This window comes from Dermochelys coriacea, chromosome 1 (assembly GCF_009764565.3).
Source record: "Dermochelys coriacea isolate rDerCor1 chromosome 1, rDerCor1.pri.v4, whole genome shotgun sequence".
Classification (NCBI taxonomy): Eukaryota; Metazoa; Chordata; order Testudines; family Dermochelyidae; genus Dermochelys; species Dermochelys coriacea.
Genome location: NC_050068.2, coordinates 199,284,227 through 199,307,950, shown reverse-complemented (window position 1 = coordinate 199,307,950; position 23,724 = coordinate 199,284,227). Strand labels below are relative to the sequence as shown.

Here is a 23,724-nt window from a genome sequence, read left to right as displayed (position 1 = left end):
TCCTACCATGGTGGATGGAATAAGGCTGCCCTCCCCAGAAACCTTTTGCAAAGGCTTTGGGAGTATATCCAGGAGAGCCACGAATGCTCTTTAATGCTATTTAAATTAATCATTAAACATGCTGGCTTTTAAACCTTGTATAATATTTTAAAAGGTACACACACCAGAGGTCCCTTCTCCACCTGGTGGGTCCGGGAGGCAGCCTTGAGTGGGTTCGGGGGGTACTGGCTCCAGGTTCAGGGTGAGAAACAGTTCCTGGCTGTCAGGAAAACCAGTTTCTCTGGTTGTTTGCTGTAAGCTATCTAAAACCTCATCATCATCGTCTTCCTCGTCCCCAAAACCTGCTTCCGTGTTGCCTCCATCTCCATTGAAGGAGTCAAACAACACCGCTGGGGTAGTGGTGGCTGAACCCCCTAAAATGGCATGCAGCTCATCATAGAAGCGGCATGTTTGGGGCTCTGACCCGGAGCGGCCGTTCGCCTCTCTGGTTTTCTGGTAGGCTTGCCTCAGCTCCTTAAGTTTCACGCAGCACTGCTTCGGGTCCCTGTTATGGCCTCTGTCATTCATGCCCTGGGAGATTTTCACAAATGTTTTGGCATTTTGAAAACTGGAACATAGTTCTGATAGCACGGATTCCTCTCCCCATACAGCGATCAGAACCCGTACCTCCAGTTCGGTCCATGCTGGAGCTCTTTTGCGATTCTGGGACTCCATCATGGTCACCTCTGCTGATGAGCTCTGCATGGTCACCTCTGCTGATGAGCTCTGCATGGTCACCTGCAGCTTGCCACACTGGCCAAACAGGAAATTGAAATTCAAAAGTTTGCGGGCCTTTTCCTGTCTACCTGGTCAGTGCATCCGAGTTGAGAGTGCTGTCCAGAGCGGTCATAATGGAGCACTCTGGGATAGCTCCCGGAGGCCAATACCATCTAATTGCATCCACAGTACCCTAAGTTCAACCCAGCAAAACCGATTTCAGCGCTAATTCCCTTGTCGGGGGTGGAGTAAGGAAATCGATTTTAAGAGCCCTTTGAGTCGAAAAAAGGGGCTTCGTCATGTGGACGGGTGCAGGGTTACACTGATTTAACGCTGCTAAATTCAACCTCAATGCCCAGTGTAGACCAGGGCTGAGAGGGAGATCAATACCCCCTTTTTATTCCTATTTTACAGGCTTAGTTCCTCTATCACCAAACATATCCAAGATCACAGTGTCAGTGGTAGAGCCACACACTGCTTTCCAGCAATCCCCATGGAAAGGGCACCCGCTGGTAAAGTTGTCCACTTAAATCAACCCTTTTAACAGACAAGTCATTGAAAAGACCTACAGGCTCCCAGAAGTACAGTTCTTGCTATGGGCAACCTTGAGAAAATCTGCTCCAGGTTGCTGAAGTCTTAAATTTAAATGGATACAGATGAGGCATTCACTGTATGCTGACATGAGGTACCTAGAGCAATATTTCTCTCCTCCATAGGATTGGCTGTTCAGCACAGAACTGATAGGCATACAACAGCATATGTTACAGAAATTGATTTCCTGTCCTGGTATTTGGTTATGCACAGAGGGATTTTCATAGGAAGGGGCAGAGTGGGAACGGGGGACAGTCAATCACATTAGACTTGGAACTGTGTCATTTTCCAGACTGCCAGTTACAGCTAAATGAATGGTTAGGAGGACAGATTATACACACACACACACAATTTTTTATCTTCAGTGAGTTAAAGGGGAAGAACCTCAGTAGAGGTCCCAAAGTAATAGCTGTCTCCAGATTCTAGGGTCCTGATTCTCTGTTGCGCTGCACATTGCATATTTATTTACAGTGGTGGAAAGTGACTGCAGCGTGGATGTAAAATACTACTATTCTGATGTGGAAGCAATTTACACCCACTTGGCATCAGTGTAAATGACTGCACAAGATCCAGGGCAACAGAAAATCAGACCCCAAGAAATGCAAAGATGCACATCACAGAAATCAAAACCATAACTGTTACACAGCTACATACACAACACAAGTAGAGCCGGGATGGAAACATCTCTTACCTGCGCACAGATATTTGCAATCGGCTCCCAGAAAATGACTGATTGTGTAATTTAGTTAGTGGCTTTGAAACTGCTGCCATTTCTTTCAAAGGTGCTGCAGTGTGAAAGTTTCTTTAAACATTTTTTTCTGTACTTTATTCCACAATCAATAGAAAAGAGTTATGCCTCAATAACTCCCCCAAAAAATCCATTTTTAAAAAATTTACAAATGATCTTCCTACTCAATTAATATATATATATAGTCAGTGGGGAAATAATTTATATTTTAGAAATGAAGGAATTCTACTAATTGATTTTATCCTTATCAATACATTAATACAATTCTAGCAAACCTTGTATATATATATATATATATATATATATATATATACACACACACACACACACACAACCAGTATATGGAGACAGTTAATATCTTATTACATTGTTATTAATTTGCTGTGAGCTGCCTAGAGGCCACACTTGAGACCAGAGTCCCACTGCACTAGGCATTGTACGGACACACAGTAAAAGACAGTCCCTGTCCTGATGAATTTACAGTCTAAAGACCTATAGCAGACTAATGGCGTGGGAGCAGGGGCAGAGACCTATCCACAGTCCCATTTTAGGTCAGTGTAGAACCAGAAAGAGAACCTAGTTCTTCTGAGCCTCTCATCTGAGGGCACAGTGCAAATTCTGCATCTTATAAGTCATGATGAAATTGATTTGGGGGACAGTCATCTTCCCGAGCAGGGGATGGATTCCATCATGTAATGGGACTTTTCTATATCTATTATGATCCTACCACTCCAATTACATATGATATGAACACCCCATTCACCTCATAATCAAGGACAATTTAAAAGTCTGGCCATTCTGAAGATCCAATTAACCTTTCTGTACATATGTACAGACAGACAAGCATGAAGTTATTCAGAACAGCACCAGGATTGCATTGTATAGGTGCTCACTTACGACAGGGACAAACACAGTATAAATAGATAGAGCAAATGGCTAGTTTATGCCATATTAAACCATAAGCCATAATATTTCAATGTGATTTCTGCTAACCTCTCATCATCAGGAAGTCAAAATTCTATTTTTTGTCCAGACCATGTTCGTCCCTTTCTAAAAAGAAATCTTGCAACAGGAAAAACACACAAACAAATGGCTGTTACAAATCATAGCTATTTGTAAGCAACATTTCAAAGGCATTTTTAAAGGGCCACTCAGTTTGTTAGAGCCAGAGCACCACCTACAGCTTTAGATGATATGGTAAAAAGGAAATACAAGGGCTTTTTGGAAGGTCTTCCCTCAGTGTCTGATTCAAGGTGTTTTGGTATTCCGGCTGTCCCCAGGATGCCTTTTGGTTTCCATGCACATTCTGTATCCTGTTTGTCATGGGAAACCCACAATGTCACAGAACCACTTTTCCCCATTACACTGTAAGCTGAGAGACTGTCAAATAGTATAAAGTAAAAAAAATGGGACTTTCTAAGGACAGACAGAGCACTGCCTGCACTCCAGCACTGCAGAGTTCCTAGCGACTCTTTGGTTCCTTCTATGTATCCTCCATCGAGAATTAGGAGATTTTCACACTGGGAGAATAAAATAAAAATCTCACTTGCAATAAATATGGTATCCCTGACTCTAAATAAATAATCATCTGCCCATGGAAGCACGTGCTTCAACTGTCTCACCAAACACAAAAAAAAGTTTAGTCTTGGAAAATAAATGATCAACATGAGAACTTAGGAACTGAACGTCTTAGGGTGTGGGTTTGATGAGCCGTGTCTCTCACTAGTGGGGAAAGGGGCAGAGGGCTGAAACAAGGAATCACCAGTGGTTGAGTTGATACTTGCACAGTGCACACACTACAAACTGATGCCAACACGGATTTGGAGTCACAGGCTGGGGGAGAAAGCAAGGCGCTGCTAGAAGTATTGCTGGCCACTCAATAGCTGATGCTTTTTCATCTCGGTCAGCACTTAGGCAATGCCCCCAGACGGCGTGGATGGCACTGTGCAGCTAAACAAAGATGATTTATAAGCTGCGCTCTGCCCTCTGTAGCCCCAGCTACAATACAAGTGTAACCTGTTATGTTCACAGCATATGCACAAAGAAGTTGGATAAAAACATAAAATGTTCTTGCTGGAAGTTGCAATGTAATACTACTTTATTTCTTAGAATTCAGAACGATAACACACAAGAACCAAAACCAGAGCAGAGACACAAAGCAGGCTGCTCCCTAAAACAGAGAGGCACAACTCACTCCAGCTTATTCTAGGCTGGCTGACTACAGACTGACTGCTGGTCACAGCCTCCCTACAGAGTTCTTGAGGCTGGATGCAGGACCAGGAAACCCTCCTGCTCTTAAAGTGATAGTTTGCAATTTCAGCACAGTCCTCAATATGCCACACAACCATGCTTCTGGAACCAGGTCCTGACATGCTCATCTAAGCCAATTACAACAAGCGTGGCTGAACTGTGCCACCACACAGCTGTTCCCACAACAGAGCCATGTGTCAGTCATGGCTCCATATCCATGCTTTTCATGCTGCCATGCCTGCCTATGTTTGATGAGTGCATTCTGGGAAAATCTGGGCACCCATCCCATTGTACCTCGGCAGAAGATTATGTCTGCAGAACACACACACACACACACACACACACACACACACACACACAGTGGCATCAGCAACACTTGACAAGATGTAGAACGGAGATCCTGACCAATTGTGGTTGTTCACACTCTTCTCTTGAGTTGCCTTTAAGAGCAAGTGCCACTTCAAAATCCTCTCCGCATTTGCACATTTCCCTGAGGAACAACACACCTCGCCTGCTGGCACATTTAACCCAGCTGATATGACTGGGGAAATCCATTCTGTCCATTGTGTGGGAAACGGATGTCCTTACACAAACTGTTCAGATCTCCCAAGTAAAAGAGGGCTACCCCCTGCTTGGCTCCTGTCTTATCTTCCACCAAATATTACATCTTTTAGAAAACAGCACCTCAGTCCCATGATGCCAGCTGATTCCAGATCACAGGGCTCAGGCTAATGGTTTGTTTAATTGTGGTATAAATGCTCTACTGGAACCCTTTCACCCTGCAGGGTCCCAGGGACTTAGATGGGAGATAAGGAGGCAGCCATGTGTGTGCCCAGAGGCAGTAATTTAAGGGCTGAGTAAGTTTAGGCTCCTACAAGATTTTGTGGATCACAGTGCAGCCAACCCTGGGGCTTAGGTGCTTAAGTACCTTTTGTGGGCCTGGGCCTATATGTACGTAATCACTCTGATCCATTTTTTTCTCCTCTCAGTCCTATAGAGCTAACACACCTATGGGGAAGTTTACTGCATTCTGTCCCCACTTCCACATCAGTGAAATAAAACTGCAGTTTGCATAACTTCTTGCTAGGTTTTCTTATAGCACACAAAGACTACACAACAGCTGTAGGAGAGGAAGGGAAGAATATCACCTATGCAGGTGAAACTAGAGGGGAGTGTCTTAGGGATACAGAAGGCAATTTCCTCCACATTACCTTCAAGAATTTTACGAACTTCATAAAACAAGTAGTAAAGAACACTAGGGCTTTTCTGGACAGCATTTCCACTTTAAAATGCTGCTCAGAGATTGTATGAGGATGTCATTGTTTCTGGTTGTTGTTATTATGAGGTCCCTGCCAGCAATCTAACTGCGACTGGCCTAAATTACAATAAACATTCCTTTGAAATCCCATTAAAATACTCAGCTGCCACTTCTGTTTCATTGGGACCTGAATCTCTGGCCCCTTTGCTTTGACATGGAAGCAAACTGACTCTAAAGACTTGGATCAGTCATAGTCTGCTGTAGCGCTGAATGGTACAAGAAGAAACCAGCTCCCCTCTAACTCTTCCCCTCCTTTGCACTAGGTCCCTTGACTCAATCTTTCATTGCTCATTTGGAAATGGAGAGGTGCAAGGTTTATCATGGAATCTGGTGCATTGCTGAAATAGGTTCCTTGTGTGCATGTCCTCTCCCTGCCCTGAACTGTGATTGTAGGAGGTGTTTTTGTCCTGTCAATCTTGCTCGGATCCAGTTGAACCTTCCTAGAGAGCTTCCCGCCCGTTAAAACGAATGCAAGGATGTCCAGGCAGAATCAGCTAGTCTGGCAAGAGTGGGTTCCCCTGGTGTTTCCACGTTGCTGACGGCTGCTCCCTGCAGAGGCATCGAGGCAGATGTGGTGGGCAAAGGGATGTTACCTCGCAGGAACATGCCTGGAGCACTGCCATTCACGTCACTCCCCGGGTTGGCAACATTAAGGGCATTGTTGCTGACTGTCCACAGACAGGGATAGTGGCTGGAACGAAGCAGTGTAAACCATAATAGAACTTAAAGAGGTATTTCAAAGTAGATTAACACGCCACGCCACCCCACCCCCGTCCCCATGGCACAACATGGCAAAGTAAAGTGCATTACCCAGTATTGGCTATTGTGATAGCATACTAGACTCAGCAGACCATTGGTCTCAACCGGCAACTCCTATGTGAAAACCCAATAAGAACTAGGGCTGGTTTGGGGGAAAAGGGAGGAAATGTGACGCTAATTTTGAAATTTGAAAAGATTTATAGTTCTAAATTTTGAAAAAAGTTCCACCAGCTTGGCAGCTGATGAACAAAGGAGAGGACTTTTTTTTTTTAACGTTTTCTCCAGTGACTTTCAGAATTTTAAAATTAAAATCTTCATCCAAACTTCTAAATTCAAAATGTTTCAACTTCTCTGTTAACAATACTTGATACCTTTGTAACATCTTATGAACTGGACTTCACAATGCCCTGGAGAGGCAAGTATTATTATCCTCATTTTACACAGAAAGATTAAAGCCAAAATATTTCAATGTCCGCTAATTTTGGATGCCTGAGTTTGTGTGTGTTGAAAGAAGATGTTGTCTTTCAGAGCTGCTGAACACATGCAGCTCCCATTGATTTCAGCTGGAGTTGAAGGTGCTCAGCACTTCTGAAAATCAAGCCAGGATTTTCAGGTTGGGCACCCAGAAAATAAGGAACCCACAAATAGTGAATACTTATAAAAATGCAGGCATGATTTTCTTGGGGTCAATCACTAAAGGCAGGCATAGAACTCAAGAGTCCTATCGTCCAGTCCCATTTATATAGCCATTGGATCAAATGCCTTCCTATTGTTAGAAGGAGAACCCAGAAGTCCTGACTCCCATTCCTACACTAGGTACTGGCTCACACTCGCTCCTCTCCTTCCCTTGACTAAGTATTCTCTTTTAAAGGGACCAACTATGCACTAGATAAAGGGTGGGGATAATACTAATTATCATTTATTTAGTGCTCTACATTTTCAAAGAACAGCACAAAGATTAACTCTTTAAGCCTCACAAACCCTGCTGGTAAACATTATTGTCCTCATTTTACAGATTGGGAAACTGAAATAAAGTTATTTGGGTAAGGCCATGCAATATGGCGGTGGCAGAGCTAGGCTTGCTCGGGAAATCTTGAGTTCTAAACCCTTGTTCATGCTTCCAAGCCATACTGCCTAATCATAGTGAAGGAGAAACCGCTGGGCTTGTCCCATCTCTAATATCTATGGTTCCACTGTAACCTTACCTAGGACCAGCAGTGGCAGTTTCCTTGGCATGTGGTACTGAAAGCAAGTTGGCATGTGGAGTGGATGGTAAGGAAGTCCAGCTATCGTGTCCTGGAAACATCTGCACATTATTGCTAGCGCTCTCAATCAGATTCCCTTTGGAGGAAACACAAAAGTTTGGTGACTATACCAAGTTATTGCAAGGCAATAAAGGAATGTAGAAAACAGGCAGGACTGAGAGAGAATCTAATTGGCTAATAAAGGCTCCTCCCCATGGGCTTGAGATGACAAGCACACAGGGAAGAACAAACTTACTCTACTCATGTTTCCTTCACTCAAAAAGTGAATCACGACACTCATCTGGATGGCAGAGCAATGGTAACAGGACCAGAACTGGCTGAATGATTTTGAACAGAACATTTTTCCATTGGAAAATGCCGTAGTGTTGATATCAAAACTTTCCATGGGAACATGTCGATTTTGACTAAATTTTGTTTGGAAAAAAAATGATGAGCATTTTGAAAAGGTTGATGTGTTCCATGCCGACCTAATCGCAACAGAATGGTTCAAATTTTCATTTCAAAATGATTTTTTGCTTGGAAATGTATTTTATATGATAAATAGAGCTGAGTGAATAGCTGGATATCCCAGGGCTTCCAGGCTCATAACAGGACCAGAGCTGGGAAACTTGGTAGGGCTACTGTGGGTCTATGCACCCTGAAAGCTCCAAGGATCCTGGCTCTAGGCAGTCTGCCTGGTGGGTCTGCCCCGGAGCTGTGGAGCAGAGACCCTACCAGCCCAAGAGACCCAGCACCAGCCAGCACGCCAGGGCTGGCGGGTTCCCAGGCACTGAGCTGTGGACAACAGAACACCAGCTGGTTTCCAATGAAAACTTGCTTGTGTTTTGGCAATCTGCAAGAGATTTGGTGAAACATTTTGGTCTAGACAATTGGCATTTTCCAACAAAGCCAAGTTTCAATGGAAAATTTCCAATCAGCTCTACTTATGACTAATATTAAAATTTTTAAAAAGTCAAAATCTGAATGAAATTTTAATTTTATCAAAAAATGAACATTTTGGCTGACCCAAAACAAAAAAACAAAAATCAAAAATTTTGTTTTGTAGGAACTTTTGATTTAATTTTGTTTTTCATTCTGATTCAGAATGAAACCAAATTTGGAAATGTTAGCATTTCCCATGCAACAGAAATTCTGAGTTCTGACCTGCTCTAAATGGGATGTAGAACCTTTCATCTCTAGCATTGTCAGTTCAAATACAGCCTAAACCGATAATGAGCAAAGTTACCACCAGTTGCTGATTGTTCAATGACCTACATGAAACAAACTGATGCTCTCAGTCCTGTTCTGTGTGAACATGTATCCATATCAGAGAAACTGCCACCATGATTGTTATTAATTGGCAATCACAACAGGAAGATGAAGGACTGAATAGGATACAGTAGAGCACCTCAAAGAATCTTCAGGCAGAGGTGGCTCTAAAGACATATTGACAATACAAAAACCTGTTCCCAAATCAGCTCTTAAGATTCCCTTAATAATTGCTCTCCTTCTCTCATTCTCATCTATCTTCACCTAGTTAGCCTTTGTGACGTATCTACCTCTAACTTTTATACTTTTGTTTTCTGTGAACTGCACCTTTATATTTCTGAATACTCTCCTTGTGTGTGGAGTTCAGGAACTATTTTGTTCTCAGAGTTCAGTGCAGACTGTTACAGAAGAGACACACATTGGGTTCTCTCCACTGACTTCTGGTTTTTTTTTTGCTTTGCTGTTTCTTTTAATGTAAGGAAGAACTGTGCAGGTTGTATGTGAGGAGACATTGCAGACCTACCTGTTGGGGAGTGATTTCTCTGCATGTATGAAGCAGGATATGGTGCAGCCCGATGCCCTCGAAGGGCTGCATAATGCTCACAGCCATGGTGGGAATGTGGGGCAGGCAGAGACAAAGCTCCTCCATACTGATAATTAGAGCTTCCTGCTGCACACACTGCATCTGGATTGGAAATCAACCAGCCACCTACTGCGAGGGGAAAGGAAGAAACAGGAAGCAAAATTAATAAAATTTGAATAAGGAGGGTAACCAGGCTTCCCAGAAATGTACCCTGCCAGATTACAAGAATTCCAGACAGTAGGAAACCTGCTTGTTGCCTGGCATTTGTTTTGTACCAAAGAATGAGTTCCAAGCCACCAAAAAGACATTTAGACACCAGATAACAATATTTCTAATTCTTAGATAGCATCTTCATCCCAAATGATCCCCCAGCACTTTATAAATTTTAGAAAGGAAGCCGTTCACTCCCCCAGTGAAATGCAACCTAGGATGGAACATGGCAGCTTCTCATCAGCAAAGAGCAATACTACACAACAGTTAAGGCAGGATGTGAAGAATACTACAGTATTCAAACGAAGGGGGGCAGCTTTAGGAAAACAAAGTTAGTTACCTACAGGTGTAATTCGGCCTGCACACAGAGTTGATGACCTTACTCTTATGAAAAGTACCAGAGGATCTTTAATGAGCATAAACAGTCAGGACCTCAGTTTGCCCTCTTATTTAAAAGATGATAGTAAGGTACCAACCCCTAGCAAAGTCTGCCAAGATTACAAAGCAAGAGATCTTGGCTATTAACCTGGCACTTCCATGTATTGATTGTCCACTCAGATTTTAGAGGGACACTTGCTAATTCAGAGAATTTTTCATACCCTGGAGTTCAAATAGCCCAAGCAGAAGCATGTACCCTATGTTAGTTGTACATTATGTGTTATGAGCAAAATTCATACAGGCTACAAGTCAAATTTAATCCTCAGGGCCAGGGTAAACATCAGGAGATGGGTTTCATTTGTCTTTTTTTTAAATGACACCATTTATGTAATTATAATTAACAGGCAATTTAGTTTTAGTCAGACATATCAATATCTATATTGAATAGAGTTGTCTTCTAGGATCGCTTCCTGGCCCCTCACTCCAACTTTCACTTCCCTCAAAAGCCACACAGAAGACTCATCTATTCCTTGGTCTGAGAAGAGCTGGATGTGCCTCCTTCTGGAATCCACCCAAACTGCACCTCAGTTTGGCATTTCTCTAAAGAATGATGTAACTTGACACCTTTACACCTATCCACAATGCTGAACTCACTGCCTCTCAAGCAATTCCATATGCTGCACATCAATGGGCTACGTATTCTGTAACACTCATTGTGTGCAGTATATACAGACAGCATAGTTGCCAGCTACCCATATATATGGTAAGGAAGACCGTGAACCCAGGGCCTTCTGGCACACAAACAGATGTACCTACTACTGGAAATAAAAAGGCTCTTCTTCAATCAAACTGAAGTAGAAGAGTTTTATTCTGTAGGCCTCCAGACACTGGACGGCCATGATGCACAAAACACCCACTATTAATACTGAGCAGATAGCTGTGACTTTCTTGTGAACTACTGAGCAAATTAAATATCTTCTTGTTGTTCGCTATGGATGGGACCTCATAATGCAGTCTGTTCATGGGCATTTGTACAAACAATTTCATTAGTGAACAAAACAAGCAAGATGGGCAATCCAAAGTTCATTTAGAGATGGGAACAGAATTGCCAGTGTGACTGATTATAAAGTACATGGTGGCAATTAGAAATAATAATGGGAAATGAAATCAAAATAGTTTGTGGAATGGGCAAGAAGCAAAATATGTCAGTAAAAATGTTTCAGTGAAAAATCTGGAAAGAAAACATTTTTCACCAATATCAGAGCTTATGAATGGAAGAAAAGCCAAATTTCAATAAAATAAGAACCACAACCCCTTCTATATTTTATGAATCATTCACCCAGTGATAATGATGGGACATTTGTAGGGATAACAAGAGTTTCCAGAGTTATACTACTAAATAAACAAAAAAAGAACACAGCCTTGGAAAGGTTATAAGTCTCAAACTGCCAGGCTCAAGCAAACCTCTAAATATCGGGGATTATAAAGAAAATTTCCTTGTGGGTAGATTATCCCATAACTGCCTACTACAGGGTTTCTTGAACCTTCCTCTGAAGTATTTATAGTACTGGCTTCCATCAGTGACAGGATTCTAGATTGGATAAGACTAGTGGCCATCTAGTCTAGCACATCCTATGTCCATAATAAGAACATAAGAATGGCCATACTGGGTCAGATCAAAGGTCCATCCAGCCCAGTATCCTGTCTGCCGACAGTATCCAATGCCAGGTGCCCCAGAGGGAGTGAACCTAACAGGTAATGGTCAAGTGATCTCTCTCCTGCCATCCATCTCCATCCTCTGACAAACAGAGGCTAGGGACACCATCCCTTATCCATCCTGGATGATGGATTTATCTAGTTCTCCATTAATTTATCTAGTTCTCTCTTAAACCTTTTTATAGTCCTAGCCTTCACAACCTCCTCAGGCAAGGAGTTCCACAGGTTGACTGTGCTTTGTCTGAAGAAGAACTTCCTTTTATTTGTTTTAAACCTGCTGCCCATTAATTTTATTTGGTGGCCCCTAGTTCTTATATTATGGGAACAAGTAAATAACTTTTCCTTATTCACTCTCTCCACACCACTCATGATTATATATATACCTCTATCATATCTCCCCTTAGTCTCCTCTTTTCCAATCTGAGAAGTCCTAGTATCTTTAATCTCTCCTCATATGGGACCCGTTCCAAACCCCTAATCATTTTAGTTGCCCTTCTCTGAACCTTTTCTAATGCCAGTATATCTTTTTTGAGATGAGGAGACCACATCTGTACACAGGATTCAAGATGTGGGCGTACCATGGATTTATATAAGGGCAATAAGATATTCTCTGTCTTATTCTCTATCCCTTTTTTAATGATTCCTAACATCCTGTTTGCTTTTTTGACTGCTGCTGCACACTGTATGGACTTCTTCAGAGTACTATCCACGATGACTCCAAGATCTCTTTCCTGATTAGTGTAGCTAAATTAGCCCCCATCATATTGTATGTATAGTTGGGGTTATTTTTTCCAATATGCAGTACTTTACATTTATCCACATTCCATTTCATTTGCCATTTTGTTGCCCAATCACTTAGTTTTGTGAGATCTTTTTGAAGTTCTTCACAGTCTGCTTTGGTGTTAACTATCTTGAGCAGTTTAGTATCATCTGCAGACTTTGCCATCTCACTGTTTACCCCTTTATGAATAAGTTGAATAGGATTGGTCCTAGGACTGACCCTTGGGGAACACCACTAGTTACCCCTCTCCATTCTGAAAATGTATCATTTATTCCTACCCTTTGTTCCCTGTCTTTTAACCAGTTCTCAATCCATGAAAGGATCTTCCCTCTTATCCCATGACAACTTAATTTACACAAGAGCCTTTGGTGAGGGACCTTGTTAAAGGCTTTCTGGAAATCTAAGTAAACTATGTCCACTGGATCCCCCTTGTCCACATGTTTGTTGACCCCTTCAAAGAACTCTAATAGAGTAGGTTTCAGAGTAGTAAGACATGATTTCCCTTTACAGAAACCATGTTGATTTTTGCCCAACAATTTATGTTCTTCTATGTGTCTGACAATTTTATTCTTTACTATTGTTTCAACTAATTTGCCCGGTACTGACGTTAGACTTACCAGTCTGTAATTGCCAGGGTCACCTCTAGAGCCCTTTTTAAATATTGGCATACGTTAGCTATCTTCCAGTGACTGGGTACAGAAGCTGATTTAAAGGACAGGTTACAAACCACAGTTAATAGTTCCGCAATTTCACATTTGAGTTCTTTCAGAACTCTTGGGTGAATACCATCTGGTCCCAGTGACTTGTTACGGTTAAGTTTATCAATTAATTCCAAAACCTCCTCTAATGACACTTCAATCTGTGACAATTCCTCAGATTTGTCACCTACAAAGGATGGCTCAGGTTTGGGAATCTCCCTAACATCCTCAGCCATGAAGACTGAAGCAAAGAATTCATTTAGTTTCTCCACAATGACTTTGTCGTCTTTAAGTGTTCTTTTTGTATCTCGATCATCCAGGGGTCCCACTGGTTGTTTGGCAGGCTTCCTGCTTCTGATGTACTTAAAAAACATTCTGTTATTACCTTTCGAGTTTTTGGCTAGCTGTTCTTCAAACTCCTTTTTGGCTTTTCTTATTACATTTTTACACTTAATTTGGCAGTGTTTATGGTCCTTTCTATTTACCTCACTAGGATTTGACTTCCACTTTTTAAAAGATGCCTTTTTATCTTTGACTGCTTCTTTTACATGCTTGTTAAGCCATGGTGGCTCTTTTTTAGTTCTTTTATTGTGTTTGTTAATTTGGGATATACATTTAAGTTGGGCCTCTATTATGGTGTCTTTGAAAAGTGTCCATGCAGCTTGCAAAGATTTCACTCTAGTCACTGTACCTTTTAATTTCTGTTTAACTAACCTCCTCATTTTTGCATAGTTTCCCTTTCTGAAATTAAATGCCACATTGTTGGGCTGCTGACGTGTTCTTCCCACCACAGGAATGCTAAATGTTATTATATTATGGTCACTATTTCCAAGCAGTCCTGTTAGAGTTACCTCTTGGACCAGATCCTTTGTTCCACTCAGGACTAAATCAAGAATTTCCTCTCCCTTGTGGGTTCCTGTACCAGATGCTCCAAGAAGCAGTCATTTAAAGTATCGAGAAATTTTGTCTCTGCATTTCATCCTGAGGTGACATGTACCCACTACAAGAAGGATGTGAAAAAATCGGAAAGCATCCAGCGGAGGGCAACAAAAATGATTAGCGGACTGGAACACATGACTTATGAGGAGAGGCTGAGGGAACTGGGGTTATTTAGTCTGCAGAAGAGAAGAGTGAAGGGGGATTTGATAGCTGCTTTCAACTACCTGAAAGGGGGTTCCAAAGAGGATGGATCTAGACTGTTCTCAGTGGTAGCAGATGACAGAACAAGGAGTAATGGTCTCAAGTTGCAGTGGGGGAGGTTTAGGTTGGATATTAGGAAAAACTTTTTCACTAGAAGGGTGGTGAAGCACTGGAATGCGTTACCTAGGGAGGTGGTGGAATCTCCTTCCTTTGAAGTTTTTAAGATCAGGCTTGACAAAGCCCTGGCTGGGATGATTTAGTTGGGGATTGGTCCTGCTTTGAGCAGGGGGTTTGACTAGATGACCTCCTGAGGTCCCTTCTAACCCTGATATTCTATAATTCTATGATTCAGTATGGGGATAATTGAAATCCCCCACTATTATTGAGTTCTTTATTTTGATAACTTCTCTAATCTCCCTTAGCATTTCACAGTCACAATCACTGTCCTGGTCAGGTCGTCGATAATAGATCCCTACTGTTATATTCTTATTAAAGCATGGAATTACTATCCATAGAGATTCTATGGAATATGTGGATTCATTTAAGATTTTTACTTCATTTGATTCTAAGTTTTCTTTCACATACAGTGCCTCCGCAGGGGATCTAGTACTTAAAAGTGAAAAAGCCTTCCAGTCTGCCAGATCTATTAGCACAACATTGAAACTGTTGAAGAGCCATTCAAGTGGTAATGAAGCCATTTAACAGGCATTTGCTAACTCCCAGGTATATATGCTCAGTTTCTGAATTTACTAATGAAAACAGTTGTGCATTACTGTAATATTTACTCAGAACATGTTAGCCTACAGGACCTTAGTTTAAAATTTGCTTTTAAAAATATTTCATTAGTGTGTTGCTGAAGATTATAAAATCACATCTCTAAAAAAATCCTTGCATAGATTTTTAGATGCACAATCTGAGGATTCATCTTTAGCCTTAAATGCTTGGATCTTCAGACATATAGTTTTTTAAATAAATCCTTCAAAAGATCACCCTTATCTAAAATACACGTTTCAGAGTAGCAGCCATGTTAGTCTGTATTCGCAAAAAGAAAAGGAGGACTTGTGGCACCTTATTTTGTTAGTCTCTAAGGTGCCACAAGTACTCCTTTTCTTTTTGTAAAATACACACGCGAGCCCGGGCTGCCGTTGGGCATAGGGGCACCAGTTTAATAATATTGTATAGGGCCCCATAAATCCTAAGGACGACCCTGCACATGCTCCTGTGCAGCAATCGGCTTTCCCCCATCTCTTAGTTAAAACACTGCTCTGCAACCTTTTTAATGTTAAGTGCCAGCAATCTGGATACACTTTGGTTTAGGTGGAGCTCGGGCCTTGCGCGTGGAACTGGAAGCATTTCTGAGAATGCCACCATAGAGGTCCTGGATTTCAGTCTCTTTCCTAGCGGCCTAAATTTGGCCTCCAGGACATCTCTCCTACCCTTCCCTATGTCATTGGTACCTACATGTACCACGACCACCGGCTCCTCCCCAGCACCACACATAGGTCTATTATTATATATTACATAATACTTCAAGTTCCCATGAGTAAAATTATGTTGGGAAACCTTACGGTGAGAATATGTCATATGTTGACCTTCCGAAACATTTTCGGGAGTATCCTTGGGATGGTTTCTGAAGGAGAAAATAATGAGTGGTTACGTTGTGCTGTATTCAAAAGAAGGCAAAAGGGTTAGGGAAATGGAAATGGAAATTGGAAAAAAAAAAATGAAAACTGAAAATTGCCTTTCACTTCAAGGCAATAGTAGACTCAAACCTCTATATATGATCCAGCCACCAGAGGAGGACAAAGCCATATTTTGTTAGCATGGGTGGTACATACAAACCATTTAAAGGTGACAAATAAATACACTTATTTTTGGACAGTGCATGTCTCTCTAACTTCTTAAATACAGTGATCTCCTATGGAGACTATTTTAATTAAATGGATCACACTTTACCATAAAGGTATGGTAATTACAGTGTAGTTACATTGCAATTTCACTGTGGTTATGTTGATATCTGTGGTTACTACTTATTCATATAACTGGATAGTTACATTAAATAAGAATATATGAGAACAATTAAAATATAAATACAATGGAGCTAACATATCTAAAATCCAACACTATATGTATGAAATGTAACACTGAAGGGTTAATAAGAAGTGCAAACAGTCAACCTGTTAAATTTCTATTTATATGAATTAGTAGTAATTATATACTGAAAAGCAAAACCAAAGATAACCGTAATGTAATTATAGTAGTCTTATTATAAAATGTGACAAATAAATGATATTTCAGCATTTTGTATCAGCAGTGCAGTCACCCATGTAGGACCAAAATGTGAAGACAAATAACGTGATGTAAATCTGACATTAACACCACTGACCTCAATGGAGTTACTCTGGATTTATAGCAGTGGAAAGGGGGGGGTCAGGATTTGCCCCTTATCTTTCTCATAGTATTGTTACAAGTTTAACTGTAACAGCAGCAAAAGTCATCAAGCTGAACAAAAGTCGAACTCACCTTTCCTTTGCATCCAGGAAGGCTTTGGCAAAGGGATTATACTTGATTTTGAGAGCTGTTATCTTGGGTTTACAAAAAACAACGCATGTTAGTGAAGGTAATTTTAACAGAGACTTGACATAGCATTGTCCAGCGTAAACTGAATAGACTCAGTTCTGCCTCAGTTAATGAAACAAAAGACAGGCATTGTATTTACCACTTGGCTATATGTCAGCCAGGTGCATTGTGTGGGAGCATTGCTCTCCTCCGAAGCACCAGACATTGGTCACTGCCAAAGGCAGGAAACTAGAACTGATGGACCAATGATCTTATTCAGTATGGCAAATTCTGTATTACTGTGAATACTTCTCCCAAAGCTGCTGAATTGCATACAAATATGAATAATAGCTGTAGTGACATTAACTAGGAAAAAAGGAACAAGGGCCACTAACCCTCATGCTTCATGGCACTGCCTGATTACAGTTTGAGGTCAGGAAGAAATTTCCCCAGGGTCTAGTACAATAGTCTGGGTGCATTATATGAGAAGTGGAGGGGTTATACTTTCCACAGAAATATCCTGCACTGGCCAGTATTAGAGACAGATGCTGGACAAGACAGAAAGTCAGTCTGTTCCAGCATGGTAGGGGGATGGGCTACTGGTACAGATAGACCACTCCAGTATGGCAGCAGGCAGAACACTAGATTAGCCTGACCATTCATCTGTACTCATACTGCAGTCAGATTCTAGACAAGGTGGACCAAGGGTGTGTTTTGTTCCAGCAAGGAGACAGAGTACTCAATTAGACGGGCTCTCAAGCCGCTCTGGACCAACAGGGAGACAGGATACTGGATTATGTTCACCATCGGTGTGTGCTGATCTGGCAGGTCTTAGGCTTTTAATATTTCTCATCAGCGATGACCAAATTGTGTGACATTATTACCAACCTACCTCTTCATTTTGATAAGCAGTGACAGCTATGAACTGAGTCTCCGGAAAGGAGCAGTTCATTACCATCCTATGTTGGCCTCCCACACGAACAATGTGAACCTGAGGCTCGTATTTATGCAAGGAATTCAGCATTATCTGCAAAAAACAAGAAGGAAGATAGACAGAATTAATAGGCAGCAAGTTTAAAACAAACCAAAGGAAGTATTTCTTCCCACAACACACAGTCAACCTGTGGAACTCCTTGCCAGAGGACATTGTGAAAGCCAAGACTATAACAGAGTTCAAAAAAGAACTAGAAAAAAGTTCATGGAGGAGAGGTCCATCAATGGCTATTAGCCAGGATGGGCAGGGATGGTGTCCCTAGCCTCTGTGTGCCAGAAGCTGGGACTTGATGACAGGGGATGGATCACTTGATAATTGCCTTGTTCTGTTCATTCCCTCTGGGGCAGCTGTCATTGGCCACTGTAAGAAGACAGGATACTGGGCTAGATGGACCTTTGGTCTGACCCAGTATGGCTGTTCTTATGGAGTGTCACAGCTACATCAGTGATGCCCAGTCTGAAACAGCTGAAGAGCTACGTTTGTCACCAAACAGAGCCACAAAGGAATTATGAGTGATGACCTGAGTTTGTCTTGTGGTATTTGCATCGTGTCATTGATACTCGTTGTCAGTCCCATATTGAGGGGACATCACGTACCAACATCACGGTGCAACCCCAGTGTCAGCAGAGCTCTCCAGGGTCATTCTCTCTGTGATTCCACACTACCCTTTATCCCCTCCCCAATTCCTGGCTGCTGAAAGAAAGAGAGAAGGATTTCTCCTTTCCTCCCTCCATCCTAGCTGCGGGGATGGACAGGGACAGACTCCATCTGAATTACATTAGATGCTTCTGATGCAGCAGTAAATATTTATATTTTGATAGTGCCCAAAGAAGACCCCAGTCAGAATGGAGGCCCCACTGTGCTGGAAGCTGTACAAACATAAGAGACAATCCCCACCCAGAGGTGCTTATGGTCTAAAAAGCACTGGGACCATGATCTTTTTCTGTGTTTTACAACGTGCTGAACACACAAGGGGTGCTCAGTGAACAATACAATTATTTGTTCTTATTATAAAATACCTTCCTCCAAGGATCACATTTTGATTAAGAACAAAGAAGGGGAAGCAGAGCCCCAGACAGGGGATATGACATGCCTAAACACCCAAATTTGTCCATAATTTTTTCCCACCCTTCAAAAATATCCTCCCTTCTGGGGGTTAGAAAGGAAGGATGGTCTTATAGTTAAGATGCAGAACCAGAATGTGGCAACCATTGGATTCTGTTCTTAGCTCCGCTGCTGACACCCTGTATGACCTTGGGCAAAGCATGTCGCCTGTCAATGCCTCTGTTTCCCCATCCATAAAATGGAGATAAACAATTCCCTACCCCCTAAGAGTGCTCTGAAGCTAAATTTTAAGGCTTGTGTGGTGACTAGATGAGCATAATAGAAATAACAACAAACAAATTAGAAATACTACAATAAGGAGATACTACTCAGGGCTAAGGTTAAAGTAAAGAACCTTATATTTATATATATTTATAGTTTGACAGAATTCGATTTTTTATACCTATATATAATTTTGACAGATAATATTGATGTTTATTTTTAAGCATTTTTTCTATTTTTATATATACATAAAAGTTCACAGTTGCACAAAATTATGGGCATGACAGACAACGGGTGGGTGGGTCAGATGATTATTCAATGACAGTAGATGTTGAGATTTGAAAAATTAAAGCTTTATAATTGTTAAAACACAAATTGTCAACATCACGTCAAACTAGACTAGAGCCTTAAATCAAACTCTAAGATGTTCTCAAGCAACATCTGTCTTACTTTGCCTCTCAGTACGTTTTGATCATCATCAACGGAAATATTTTTTGTCAGCTTGTGTGTATATGGTAAAATCTATATTTACTGATAAAAATCAAATCCTTCCAAGCCTAAATATTTACTTGAAAGAAATTGACTCCAGGCTGACAAGTAGCATCCAATATAGCAGTTTTGTACAAAACAAATATGCAAACAAAAGATCTTGTGCAATATTTTATTTTCAGATACATCTTTCAAAAAAACCAGTCCAAACCAGTTTTTCTGTTTGTATTTTTAAGAGGCTCAAAGTGAATGTCACTTATTTCTAGTACATGCAGTTTCTTCCAAAGACCAAAGCTGACTCAATAGACTATTGATAATTATCACGATGCAGAAGCAGACATAGTAATTATTTCATTTAGGAGCAGCCTTTTATTCTGGTATCTGACTCTTGCCAACATTCCACTTACACCAAAGAACATGGGGGAAAACAAAAAAAACCTAATACCCACAACCATTTTTTCCCTTTTCTCTAAAGTTCTATGTAAAAAACCCAGCACACAAGACAAACTATGAAAAGCCCCGATGATTAAGTAACCTACAGCACTCTCTGTCTCTCTTAACATCATGAAGTCCATTAAAATCTGAAAGTGCCAATTAAGACCTGTTTATTCCTGTTTACATTTGGGCTCCAGAGAATAAATGGCATCTGTGGGTGAAGAGGGCCCCTCTAATTGCATAAATGCACCCTTGATATTTCTTGATTGGTAGGTGCTTGCAATGGAAGACAAGAGGTGTATGGGAAACATCGTGCTGTACCTGCCCGCTTCCATTGAGCTTGTTGGTAAGTTTCACTTTGCTGAAGGAAACAGAAGCTTTCATCCAGTGCGCCCCAAAGTTGGGAGAGTCTGGGTGGATGTAGACGCAGCTGTGACTTGGTGGCTCTGGTTTCCCAGCGGGCACCCATTCACCATTCACATACTTCCAGCGGTGGCCATCGGTTGGGGCAAAGTCCAACAGGAAGGAGTACATGGCGTTGGGATCCAAACCTGACACACTGATCTTTAAAACTGGGAACATTCGTCTATAGTGGAAACAGAAGGCAGAAGTGGGGAAAGCATCATTAGTCCTGATATAAAAGAGGCTTGTTGGTATGTTTCTGCAAAGACACTCCCTGAGTTGCTCAAAGAACAAATTACCCTCACTGTGGCTGAAACAGAGATGATGATAAAGGGCTACCATCAGTTTGTTTTCATTTCCTGTTGGTCAGTCAGAACCAGCCACAAAATGCTTTTATGTTTCACCTAAAATATGGAATTTCACCCCAAAATGACTCTGGTTGATGGGACCAGGACTGATAATATTGTCCTGCACTAGTCAGACTCTTAGGGCTATCAACCTTATTCCACTGGAGAGGTGAATGAAAATCCCTACACCACAGTAGTACAGATCTAGAGACAGTGAGAATTCAGATCTTACAATTGTAACATCTTAATTTGTAGAAAACTACTCAAAAATCATTCACACATCCCCACCTTTATCCCTCACCAGCCAATGGGGAGCCATAAACAAGATATACCAACACAGGCAGATTTAAATTCTTCCTTTACTACACAGACATTTTGGAAAAATCACTAACATGGGTGGGGTTCTTCAATCTAGCAGAGAAAGGTATAATACGATCCAATGGCTGGAAGTTGAAGCTAGACAAATTCAGACTAGAAATAAGGTGTACATCTTTAATGGTGAGAGTAGTTAACCATTGGAACAATTGACCAAGGGTCGTGGTGGATTCTCCATCACAGACAAATTTTTAAATCAAGATTGGATGTTTTTATAGAAGATCTGCTCTAGGAATTATTTTGGGGAAGTTCTATGGCCTGAGTTATAAATGAGGTCAGACTAGATATTCAAAATGGTCTTTCTGGCCTTGGAATCTATGAATTATATACGACGCTTGAAGGCACATATGGAACATACATACATAAGAACGGCCAAACTGGGTCAGACCAAAGGTCCATCCAGCCCGGCATCCTGCCTTCCCACAGCGGCCAATGCCAGGTGTCCCAAAGGGAACGAACAGACCAGGTAATCATCAAGTGATCCATCCCCTGTTGCCCACTCTGGCAAACAGAGTCTAGGGACACCATCCCTGCCCATCCTGGATAACAGCCATTGATGGACCTGTCCTCCATGAACATATCTAGTTCTTTTTTGAACCCTGTTATAATGGAATAAGGCAAGGCTTTGAAGCCACCTGCGTATCTATATGGTTGATTAATGTGCACAGTGAATGAGGAAAACCATTTCAATTAAGGCCTGATCCAAAGCGCGTTGAAATCAATAGAAAACTCCCATTGACATTGGTGGGCTTTGGATCAGGCCCTTAGTGCACAAAAATGCACACTTGTTGCATGTGCATCTTGAGCGGGAATTCATTCTACTGATGTCTAGCAAATAGCCTTGCATCATGGAATTTTTGTTTTCTTGTTTTATGTGTGGAGATTGTTGATTTTTTTACATTATATTCATCATACAGTTTTACTTACACATGCATGCACACACGCGCACACACACACACACACACACACACACACACACTTTATCCATGTTGTAAATAAGCCTACTCTGGCCAGGGTCCCCCAAACACATATTGCCCCCTTGTTTCACCACACCCCCACTCATTAACACACTCCCCTCACCTACATCATCACTCCCCTTTGAGGCCCACACTTCTCTCATTAAGCTTGTAAACTGTGAGATGTGCCAACTGTTAGCCGTGTCAGTGATACATAGAAACCTTTAAAAGCTGCGGGTGGTAGGCAAGCAGGGAGGCTGTGGTACAGAGAGGGGCTGTGAGGGGAGCATGTTGGAGGAGAGTAAGGCTGGGGGTGATTGGGAAAGCGCAGGGGTGGGGAAAAGAGGATTTGGGGGCAGCACTCTGGCCGGTCCATGGAAAAGTGCCATGGTGGCGGAGTGGTGTTCTGAAAATGATCAGAAGGGGAATCCAGCCTGGGGATAGACGGTTGGGGGGTGAGAACACAAGTTTCTGTAGGGATAATGCAAATCAACACTGATAGATGTCCATGGGAATGACTCTCCATGTTGATCCATATTAATGGAAAATCTGGGAAACACACACAACCTCCTTCCCCCCAGCCCCAGTTTACTTTGAGGAAAGGTTGCAAGACCATATGTCCTACCACTGAAAACCTTAGAAAGCAAGCGGTGAGATTGAGAACAGGGGCTGCAAACTCTGCTTTTTTGTTACATTTGGGAAAAGCTGTATGACAGGGTGATCTATGGGGTCAGTGGGAGGGGTTCTCCCATTGCTGTAGTTAATCCACCTCCCCAGTAGGCGGTAGCTAGGTCAATGGAAGAATTCTTCTGTCAACCGAGCACTGTCTGCACCAGTGGTTAGGTCAACATAGCTGCACCTTTCAGAGATGGGGACTTTTCACATCCCTGAGAGATGTAGCTATGCTAATGTAAGTTTTCAGCATAGACCAGCCCTTAGTCTCTCTGTGCCTCAGCTATAAAATGAGGATGATAGCACTTCCCTACCTCACAGGGGCGATATGAAGATAAATACTTTAGCGATTCTGAGACACTCGGATACCACAGTGATGTGGGAGCTATACCTTAGATAAAACTTTTGAAATAAGGAGTTAAGTTATAGTTAGGATACTGAAACAGCTCTAACATAAACAGCAACAGAATAAAAACAGTGGTGAATCTCACTGCATCAGCATCACAGCCCAGCTGTGAGTTTCGTACTATCATGAACTAGGATTAAGTGGAGTATCAATTTAACAACTGGTATGTCCAGCAGTAATCAGAGTGCAGACGACGCAAGGAGAGAACAGATGGATTAAACCCCAGAAATGAATGGTTGATTTAACTAAGTGTAGACAATGATATTGTACTATAAAAACATATTGAGTAAGGTCTTTTATGAAAGCTTGCAATGTTCTGAAC

The 23,724-nt window shown here is 41.7% G+C and overlaps 1 protein-coding gene across 3 annotated transcripts in view; it reads right to left on the bottom strand.

Annotated features, from left to right (window-relative positions):
- TBX19 (T-box transcription factor 19) overlaps positions 1–23,724 on the bottom strand; it is a 59,799-nt gene that overhangs the window by 30,544 nt on the left and 5,531 nt on the right. For 2 of the 3 annotated variants that reach the window (XM_038403926.2, XM_043511578.1), the window contains 7 exons: positions 20,566–20,830; positions 17,893–18,027; positions 16,965–17,026; positions 16,010–16,071; positions 9,459–9,647; positions 7,628–7,763; positions 2,954–6,354 (listed from right to left, as the gene is read on the bottom strand). In XM_038403926.2, coding sequence (XP_038259854.1) covers positions 6,123–6,354; positions 7,628–7,763; positions 9,459–9,647; positions 16,010–16,071; positions 16,965–17,026; positions 17,893–18,027; positions 20,566–20,830 — 1,081 coding nt within the window. In that variant the 3' untranslated portion in view covers positions 2,954–6,122. Of the gene's footprint in view, positions 1–2,953; positions 6,355–7,627; positions 7,764–9,458; positions 9,648–16,009; positions 16,072–16,964; positions 17,027–17,892; positions 18,028–20,565; positions 20,831–23,724 lie in introns of those variants that run through there. The other variant, XM_043511576.1, reaches the window with a different exon arrangement.